The 10,464-nt window shown below is 37.5% G+C and overlaps 1 protein-coding gene across 2 annotated transcripts; it reads left to right on the top strand.

Moving 5' to 3' along the window:
• The first annotated feature begins 1,232 nt into the window (after positions 1-1,232).
• On the top strand, positions 1,233-10,111 carry LOC113073834 (voltage-dependent calcium channel gamma-4 subunit-like). Of its 2 annotated transcripts, none has more exons than XM_026246585.1 (6): positions 1,233-1,391; positions 3,642-3,920; positions 5,259-5,486; positions 7,459-7,542; positions 7,686-7,826; positions 8,453-10,111. In XM_026246585.1, the coding sequence occupies exons 2-6, from the start codon at positions 3,890-3,892 to the stop codon at positions 9,238-9,240; spliced, it is 1,272 nt and encodes a 423-aa protein (XP_026102370.1). In that variant the 5' UTR covers positions 1,233-1,391; positions 3,642-3,889; the 3' UTR covers positions 9,241-10,111. The 2 variants fall into 2 exon arrangements, with proteins under 2 accessions (XP_026102370.1, XP_026102371.1); XM_026246586.1 differs by lacking the exon at positions 1,233-1,391 and adding an exon at positions 3,122-3,511.
• The last annotated feature ends 353 nt before the right edge of the window (positions 10,112-10,464 follow it).

The following is a 10,464-nucleotide window of genomic DNA, read 5'->3' as shown; positions in this document are numbered from 1 at the left end:
AGTATTGAATTCATGCATGAAACTCCATTGATTCCTTTGTTCTCATCTAACTTTGATATAATGGCCTTGAAAGAACTTGGTAAATAATCTTGAGACATAATTTACACAGAGTGCTCAATGCACCATGTTTGTGAAACTATGACTGTATTATTGCTGCACCAGCATCAGCTGAATCTGCGGAATTACTTTAACGGCAAAAATACACTAGTGATCCACGGTCTCTAATACATGCATCTCTCAGTGAGGGATGTTTGAAGCACTACACAACTGAGTGCCGACAATCAGCATTTCTTCTCTACCTGAAGATGTGTGGGCGAACAGTGGCTGAAGTCTCTCTCTCCCTTTTTCTCTCTCAGCGGAAAAACATGGAAGAACATGAGCGAATGAATACACGAAGCATATCTTCAGCATTTGCCAAGGCATAAAAATAATTACATCCCACGGCGAACTAGATTAAATAGTCACATCAACCTGCTGGTGTCCTTACAATTTTACAGTGGTTTAAAATGCCACTAATCGAAATATATACTGTATATTTCCACCTTGATCCATTAACAATCTTGCGAGTTTGGTTGGTCAAGTCTGATTAATTGGCCAATATTTGACTATTTGGAATCATAAATTGTTGCCATTATTAATGGGGGGGGGGGTTCATATGACCTTTTTTAGGGATCCAAAGCTCACCACCCACCTGCCTTATTGATATCAGATGGTGTTATTTCCTCTTTATGTGTGTAAATTGATATTGTGAATGCTTTTCTTTACAAATATTTTAAGTAGGCTAACTTCAAATGTTGCTCTAATTGCTCTGGTATCAGTTGAATTTCTCTACATATAGGCTTTGTGTGTGTGTGTGTGTGTGTGTGTGTGTGAGAGAGAGAGAGAGAGAGAGAGGGGGGGGGGGGGGAAACGTAAATAAATATGACTTGGGCCACCATAAATAAGGTACATTCTGACCAAAGAATGTCATATAGACAGTCAAATAGTCATTGCCCTCATTAGTCATATTAAACTCCCTTTCCCTTTCAGGTTTTAAATTGCTTAAAATGTGTGTCAGTAAATGAAAGAATAAAAAAAAAAAAAATTATAAAGAAAATGTTATGTGCCATTTTAAAACTAATTCTGAGATGGTCAGTCTGCCTATTCAGTCCATTCTTCACATCCTTTGTTCGATTAGTTCGGGTCTTGTCATCCTGCAGAACTGTTCCTAGAGATCTGGGATTTGTCTCTTGAGTAATAGTAAGCAAGTCCTGCTAACTCCTGCTTCACCGTCGTTTATTCAAATGAACACAACCGTCTCTTAACGCCCCCTCACTCACTCACCGCCTCTCCAGAGCCGCCTCAAGAATTACTACCAACAAGCAACAGGAATACGTGTCGAAACTGCAAAGGTAAGGCGAAAAGACATCAAGCGGTAACATTTTTATAAAATTTGGCAGATTTAAAACAGATTGCTTTGGATGTGAAATTTAACTGCCGCTCTGTGGTCGCTTTACTTGACTCGTGAAAGCTTCGGTCGATTTTAAGCGGTTCATTCGACTCCGTCTTTGTGCTTTTTATGTTTAAAGAGCGTGTTTTATGCTGTTTCAGTAGACAGTTGATAGTGAATATTGTGAAATCGCTCAATCGTTTCACTCGCGTCTCGATGGCAGATGATGCGCGAGCTCAATAGAGACGCGCGCGGACTGAACGCTCTCAGGAGAAACATCTACCAGTCATTTTGAAGGCTGAGCTGAATCAGTCATTTGTTTATGTTGTATCACATCCCTTTAAGGCCAAAACAACAAATCATTGATCGATTGAGTGTCCGTTGACTCTGCAATATCGCTACGTGTTGCACTAGTCAGGTGGCACTGACTTATACAACCAAGTATATTATATCATAATAAATGAAAGTTCACTTCAAAATGACTGGATGCTTTTCCATTCATTCATTCATTCATTCATTCATTCATTTACACCAAAGATGCAAATGTCTCCTGGTGCTTAACCTAATGCCAATGTGTTGTATTAAAAATGCGGTTATGTTTAATGGCTCTTAATATTTTTATATGTGACAACAGCAATAATGGAAGCAAGCTAGGGGTATTGGCTGCATGTGCAGTTTAAATAACTGGTTTAAAGAGGTTTATTTCTCTTGTTGTATGAGATAGGCAAGGTTGAACCATTCCTGCAATGCGCTTGATTCCTCTGTTGTTTGATGTTTCCATGCTGGGAGGCCATTAGTGCCCTACAGAAGTTCATGCTTATGTGTACTAGCTAGCCTTTTCTCCACAAACTTGGCTAAAATGTGGACAGAGGATGGCCTGCTGTTTAGGTCCCCAAAGTGTTTTTATATTATTGCAGCATTGTATAGCCTAATATATATATATATATATATATATATATATATATATATATATATATATATATATATATACAATATTTTTTATAGGGTCCAAAAGTGTTGTGAGCAAAAACTGGATGAACTATAATGAGATTATAGTATAAATAAATAAAAAAAAAGTAATTATATTGTATTTTTCTTAGTTAGAATTATATATTAAATCTTATTATTTAATATAAAATCTTTAATATTAAATAATAATAAAAATCTAATTTTTATATATAAATTTTATTAAATCTTCCTGTCACCAAGGTATATTAAATGGTAATTAATATTAAATGTATAAGAAATTTCATTAGGATCTTTGCAGAGCTCAGATTTTTGTCTGCCAAAATTATTTATATTATATTACTTTAATTATAGTATAAATTAAAATATTATTTACATTTACATTACATTTAGTCATTTAGCAGACGCTTTTATCCAAAGCGACTTACAAGTTATTTAAAAATATTATGTTAATATACGTAGTTACAGATATAATCTTCTTTTTTAAATTCAGTACATGCATAATAAACAGAAATTTTCAATAAAGAGACTGAAAGTTGCATTCATTTATTATATGTTATTAATTATTAATAAAAGTATGTGTGAGGACATTTGTATAGAACTATATTGTGTAAGGATGTTTTTTATCTTATTTCATTAATCTTTCCTTTTGTGTGTTTGTTAACTCTTTGGTTTCCTGTTTCTGAGAATGACCATGAGTGACAAGACTCTGAACAGACAGAATAAAACTCTAAGTAACCACCTATTAGAGTCTGAGCTTGTCATGGGGGACAGATCTGCTGTCCTCACTGTGCATGTTATTACCGCATCACCACACGGTCAGAAAAGTCGCCGGTGAACTCAGAACATCCATGACAATCAAGAGTTTGCCAAATCATGTTATGATGAATACAGCCCCGCCACACACACACTAGCATCGCCTCAGTCACCAACATCACACACACCATCCTGTTCTGTTCTCGACTTTAGAATGCGCTGTTGCCATGGTGATGGAATGGCGCACGCTCTGTCTTGCTTTCTCTCTATTCTCTTTTTCTTTATATATCCCTTGCTCTTCCCGCGGATGTATGGGCGACAGAACTATCTAGATTCACCGCTCGCCTGGATGAAATGCATGTACTGCTGTCCTGATAATGATCTTTTAATGATTAGAATGCAATCACAAGCTGTTTTTTTTTCCCACAGCTTGCACCTTAAACATGTTGTGTCTCTTTGAGCTCTGTTCTCATTGTTTGTTTCTCCTCAGGAGGAGCAGCAGTAGGATTCCTGCCATGAAATCTCTCTAAGAGGAGAAAAGCAGCGAAACCTAGAAAATCTACACCCACCCACCGGCAGGAGAAAGGGGGAGAGAAAAAGAAAGAAAGAAAGAGAGAGAGAGTGGAGGGGAACGTGAAAGAGGAGAGAAAGAAAGAGAGAGGGATAACAGTCGATGGATGCTGCTTGGACACTTTGGTCGGTACAATCTTCAGTGACAAGGACCGGAGAGCTGCAGGGATGGATGGGAAGGGAAGACACATTCCTCCAGGTAATGGGATCTCATTAATGGCTGCCGGTTGTGTGCAGAGACCACTGTGTCTTATGCTTGTTGTCATGTTTAGTGAAATGCTCTTGAGCGAGAGTCTGAACGTGTTCTGCTGGGTGACGGCATCATTTTCAGTTTACTGTTGTCTCATCAGGGAACTTTCTTGCAGATATCTTCACATGTTCCAAAAGTGTTCATTGCCAGTCTTAGTTAATGCGTTCTGCTTAGTTTCCCATGAGTTCATTGTGTTCTTTATTTCTCCGATCTCTGTTTGGAATACTTGATTGTGGAACTGAGCTGTAAAATGTTCTTTGGCCGCTAAACCATGTATTTGACTGTTGTCCATGGAAACATGCCGGTGCTATTTTCATGTCCCTCAGATCATAAAGACATTGCTATATTGAAACATTTGAGCTAACTAGTCCATAGAAAAAGTACCTTGAATTGCAGAATAATTATAATATAGAAATTCATATTATAAATAAATAATTATGATAAAACTAAATAAATTTTAGGAATAAATTATGGGTATTGTTAGGTTTAGGGGTGGGAATTGGGTAAAGTCTGTATTTTTGGACAGTATCAACCAGATCCAGGATCAACAAAAGATAATACACACACGCACACACACACAGATCTCCAATGAATACCTTAATATGCAATAATTAATGTTGTTCTTTTTGAATTTGCTCACAAAAAAAGAAGAATCAGAATATGGTGGCCATGTATAATCAATTTAATTTGTATCACCAAAATAATTGTTTTAAGTTGTATTAAACATAACATGTCTCATGATTGTCACATGTTCTTGTAGCACTATTTGAGATTCACTGAACAGAGATTTTGGTTCAACTATGTATTTTTTGCAGGATGCATTCAGTCAGCCGACATATTTAGCTTTATTAATCAGAAACAGTTGAATCTTGTGTCTGGCAACTACCTGCCCAATGGGACTTTAAGCCGTTTGGTTATGATCTCAAAGCCGTGACCCTTTTGACCTCTGCGCTTTATTCCAGTATTTTTTTATGCAGTTTTCACCAATGTTGCATTGGCATTTGCTCACCATCACAGTAACCTATATTTGGACACACTGATGTCATTTGTGCATCTTGGTTCAAAATGCAACGTGAACTGATCTCCCAACACTTGATGATATGTTCTGCAGGATCACACATTCATCTCATCTACTTCTTCCTGTAACCTTGGACTCTGATTACAATCCTTCTTCATGTTTTTTTATTTACACCCATCTTTTCAGCACTGTCCACTTCACTCAGCTTTCTGTTCACACTCGTTTAGCTCATCGTTTAACCAGAGCCATGTTTCTGTTCATGACTTCAGCCATGGTGTGGTGCGAGCGGGGAATTCAGGTGCTACTCACCACTGTGGGAGCATTCGCAGCCTTCGCCTTGATGACCGTGGCCATTGGCACGGACTACTGGCTGTATGCTCGGGCCTTCATCTGCAACAGCACTGCCAACTCCTCTCAGGATGACCCCCACAACAAGGACAAGAAGGATCCTGGAGCACTCACTCACTCCGGCCTCTGGAGGATCTGCTGCCTGGAAGGTAAGTGAATGGCTGTGTTTGTGTGTGGGGGGCGAAGGAATGGGACGTGTATGGAAGGGGAAAAGGTGCATAAAGAAGGTCCCCACCTGAGCAAGTTGTGCAAGTGATTCATGGAAGTTAAATTGCAGAGGGGAAAATAGCTGGATTTGAGATTGTGTTATGTGTTACACAGTCCGTGTCACACGATTCTTCAGAAATCATTATACTATGCTGATATGATGCTTAAGAAACATTTATTATTATTATTATTAATGTTGAAAACAGTTATGCTGCTTGATATTTTCTCCAGGGTTCTTTAATGAATAGAAAGAACAGGATTTATTTGAAATAGACATCTTTTGTAACATTGTAAATGTCTCTTTTCATCAATTTATTGGATCCTTGCCGAATAAAAGTATTAATTTCAGTCCTTTATGACATTTCAATTTAAATTGTCCTTTTCTGAACATCTAAATTGCAAAGAACTCAGAATCGAAGCATTTTAGGATTAAGCAGTAAGGTGACTATATTCACAAAACAACATGGCCTCAAATGCCTTATTGCTTTTACGAAATGAGTACAACATTATGTCAACATAATTTTTTGGGTTTAGGAAGATTGTTGTTACAGAGAAAAACAAAACCAGGCCAGTGAGTCAGAACTCTGACACAAACTGTCTAGCTTTAGGGTTACTTTAAAGCTATCAAAAGCATTGTGGGAAGTGCTGCCTCCAGATCCTTTTAACCATTTTAACCACTGGGCTCTGCAATGGGGGGTGTCCATGTTAAGCTAGTTGTTTTAACAGTATAGTACCTCCTTTGCTCTAGCCATGTCTCAAGAGACAGGTTTGAAACAGAAATGGGCTGTATTGTTTCCATTTGCATTATAAAACCTAGAAGAGTGCATGTCAATGGCTATGATTATGTGGTGAGTCATTGCAGGTCAAAGGTGCCATGCTGCTTTTGTTGCAGCATAATCAAACCAGACAAAAACAAAGTCATTTTGACTTATTATATTGCTCACTTTGGTTCTCTGCTTTATATAGCGCAAACTGATCTGTTTTCTTAAGGGAAATGTTCTTTATAAAATTTATCTGTCCTCTATATAATAAATTTAAAATATTCATAAGTTTTGCAAAAAATAACTCTGTTGCAAAACTCTCTACACATTGTCATATAACAGGTAATATATATTATAAATAAGTGAGATACATTGATTCAGTACCAGAACCAGTTATGCATGAGTTTGTGATTCTTTTTGAACAATTGATTAAAAGAACTGGTTCAAAAGAGTCATTTGTTCACGAATCAAACTACATTGGTCGCACTATTCACATGCATACATTTTTTTTTCAGTAATAATTGTTTTTTTTTATTATTTCACTTCTCTGGCTGTTTTTGTTTTTTTTACACTAATTGATGATCATGGCAGTGCGGATTTTGTGTTCAAAGTGAAAACAGATTCATATTAATGTTAATGCCTTCTTAATCATCCTTAGATAATAGAACATTTCTACAAAAAATGGTTTCATAAAGAATTCCTCAAGATTCTTGGCACACAAAAAATAAAAGGCTTATTTGCCATCCTGTGGTATGAAATCAAAATAGCAAGCACGGGGAGACTCTGGGCATATGCAGTGAACCAACATGTTGTATAAAGTGAATGGTTTATATCACACGGGAGAGCACTGCATGACGAACTTTGACCTGGGGTGACTCACAGCCATTGACATCTACTCTGAATCCATTTCCAACAAAACACCTCAGCGACTGTTTGACTGAACTCCATTCAAACCTTTTTTTTTTTCTTTTCTTTTAGCCTTTTGTCAGTTTTATTTACAGGGACATTGCAAATAAGGTAGGAAATGATTAAGTGAGAGAGGATTGGGAAATTTCAAACAACAAGTGTTACATCACCGATGCCAAGTTTATTTTTTCAGAAACCAGAAAATATGGTGACACTTTTGAATGATTCTCTCTATGATTCTCTTTAGGATTAAAGAGAGGAGTGTGTTCCCAGATTAATCATTTCCCAGATGAGGCTGATTATGACCAGGATGCTGCAGAGTACCTTTTACGTGAGTCAGGAGTGTTGATTTGTGCATGTTTTATAATTAAAACTTATTTGTGCATTATAAATATTGGGGTACAAGAAAACCAATGCATTTGAACATACTTGTTTGTTTTTTTACATTTTTGTCTCTTTATTTTTTCTTCTCAGGTGTAGTCAGGGCCTCCAGTATATTTCCTATCCTCAGTGCCATATTATTGCTGCTAGGTGGAGTGTGTGTGGCTTCTAGTCGGTTCTACAAAACCAAAAGACACATTATTTTGGGAGCAGGCATTTTGTTTGTAGTGGCAGGTAACATTTCTCATTATGACACATGTTGGATCCTAATTTACAGTCGTTTGTATTGGGGTGAATTCACTAAACCTTTTTTTTTTTTTTTACGCTTTTGTGTTCCTTTATTTTAGTACTAAAGCTTTAATTTATTTTTATTTTTCATTCATGAAGATGAAATAAAAAAAAGAATAAAATGACAGATGAAAAACATTGATGATGAAAATGTTGCCATGGATGAAATAAAAAAGTGCTAAAACTACTAAAACTAAATGAAATAAAAATAAATTAAAGTTAAATAAATCTAAATCCCCCCAAAAAAATACAAATGACAAAAGCATTACAAAATTACAACATTTTAATATAAAATTAAAATTAATCTTTTTGAAAAAATCACACATAATTTCTAAGCAAACTAGGTTTATTATAGCGCATTATTCAGTCAGTGCTGTTAGTCTGGTGTAATTAATATTTGGCTGGTATGGTTAGAGGTAGATTTATTAAACAGAATTTAGAACTATGGCATCAGAGGGTGCGATTCATTCTTAGTGAATTCACCCCAGAGCGTTTGCATCCTTGCTTTTTTATTAAAAACAAAACTATTGATCTGAACAAACAAACAAACATTTTGTTTTGAATTGATCCAGGCCTGAGCAACATCATAGGTGTCATCGTATACATCTCAGCGGCGCTCAGTGACATCTCTCCCAAAAAGGATGAGGACAAGAAGTGGCACTACTCCTACGGGTGGTCCTTCTACTTTGGCGGCCTGTCGTTCATCCTGGCAGAAGTGGTAGGTGTGCTGGCCGTCAACATTTACATCGAGCGCAACAAAGAACTGCGCTGCCGTTCGCGTACTGACCTCTTCCGCAGCACAACCTCGGCTGTGTTACGCCTGCCGGGATATCGCTTCCGCCGGCGCTCCTCCCGCTCCAGCTCACACTCCACAGCGGAGCCGACCCGCTCCCGCGAGCAGTCCCCCACCTCCACCATTGCTCCCAAGAACTTCGGCCCGCCCCTGGCTGCCGGCCCGCCACCCTTTTCAGTAGCAACGCTACCCAATCCGCATACGCACTCCGGAGGAGGGATGGGGGATATATCCATGTACACGCTAGGCAGGGAAGGTAAGCCGCCCATGTACGGTACAGTCGACCGTGCAACGCTCTACCAGCTGCACAATTACTTTACCACAAAGGAGGGCGGAGGAGGAGCGCACATGACAGGAACACTGCCTTCTCAGTCCAAGTCCAACCTGGCTGCATCGACCAATGCCACCCTCAGTACCTCGTCTTCCTCCGGCCCCCAGCAGCAGCCACTGTCTACCGGCTCCTCCGCCACCATGGAGCGGGATCGAGGACTGGGTACCTTGGATCGACTTGGTAAAGGAGACAGTTCAAACACTAACACTCTCAACAGGAGAACAACACCTGTGTAACGAAAGGCTGGAGGGGGACGGAAGAGAGTGATGGGGAAAACAAGCGATTACATGAATTGAAAGTAAACCAGGAAGGGGGGAGGGACCGGAGATTGGAAAAAAAGCAAGAAAGGGCTGAGATACAAAACAAGGTCCACTTGCAAGACAACAAAGACGTGGATAAGAAGGCAATACATCCTTTTTTTTCTTATTTTTGAACATGGTAACTTGAGTAACAGAATTCCATCCGCACTTCTTATTGATTCATGTTGAAATACTCGATGTGTGTGATGGTGATCTTTCGGTTCTTCAAGCTCTTTCAATTCCAGTGCTTTATCATCGGGTTATGCCTGTAACTTATTTAGCATTCAAATAGAGTTGTTGTTTGTTTATTTTTTTATTATGCTAACTGCCATCGCTGGATTAACTTATACATTATACATTTTTATCAAGGTATTTTGTTTTTGCACAATTAGTCATCATCGTTTTAATTTATTTCCTTTCGATTGATGAACTCAAACTGTGATTTTTTTCTTACACATGTTGACACTTTATTTCACGTCATTCAGTGTCAAGCATGTGTTAATTTTGCAGGAGAGTAACGACTATTACTACTATTATTATTATGACTTTTTTTAGTTTTTACAAAGATTGTTAATATCTAGAGCTGTGGAATTTTTCATTGTAACCGTAAGTGTACAAGTAGTTAAGTCTTCATATAAATATATTTGATTTATTTATCATATTAACAGTCTTAATATTGTTATGATGGGATAATAATTGTAAAGAAACTGCTTTTGAGACTGGAAGTCAAAAAAAAGAGAAAAAGAAAGAGAATACAGAAGTGGAAGACATTTATTCCAGGGGAGCAATACATATACCTAAAAAACCTCACCAGAAAATAAAAAAAAATCTATTAAATATATAGTATATTATGAATATAAATATATATATATAATTTGGTGTGCGTGTGTGTGGGAAAAATACTTTTTTGGTAAAATAAAATATGATATATTCTATGAATGTGTAAAACAGATCTATGTGCATACTGTTAGCAGTTTTGACTGCAGCATATTATTTTCATGTTTATTTGTAACTTTGTATGCATGATTCATATCTAATATATGATATATTCATAATGCTCTGACTTTTGCATCACATTTATGTGCTTATGTGGATGGATTTGGGAAGACAGATGATGGTCAAAGTTAGGGTCTTCATCAAGACCCATAAGACAAGGGAAAG

The sequence above is a fragment of the Carassius auratus genome, unplaced genomic scaffold (assembly GCF_003368295.1).
Source record: "Carassius auratus strain Wakin unplaced genomic scaffold, ASM336829v1 scaf_tig00012944, whole genome shotgun sequence".
NCBI classification, from domain to species: domain Eukaryota; kingdom Metazoa; phylum Chordata; class Actinopteri; order Cypriniformes; family Cyprinidae; genus Carassius; species Carassius auratus.
Note: the sequence above shows the minus strand (reverse complement) of the source record. Positions and strands in the feature narration are given on the sequence as shown.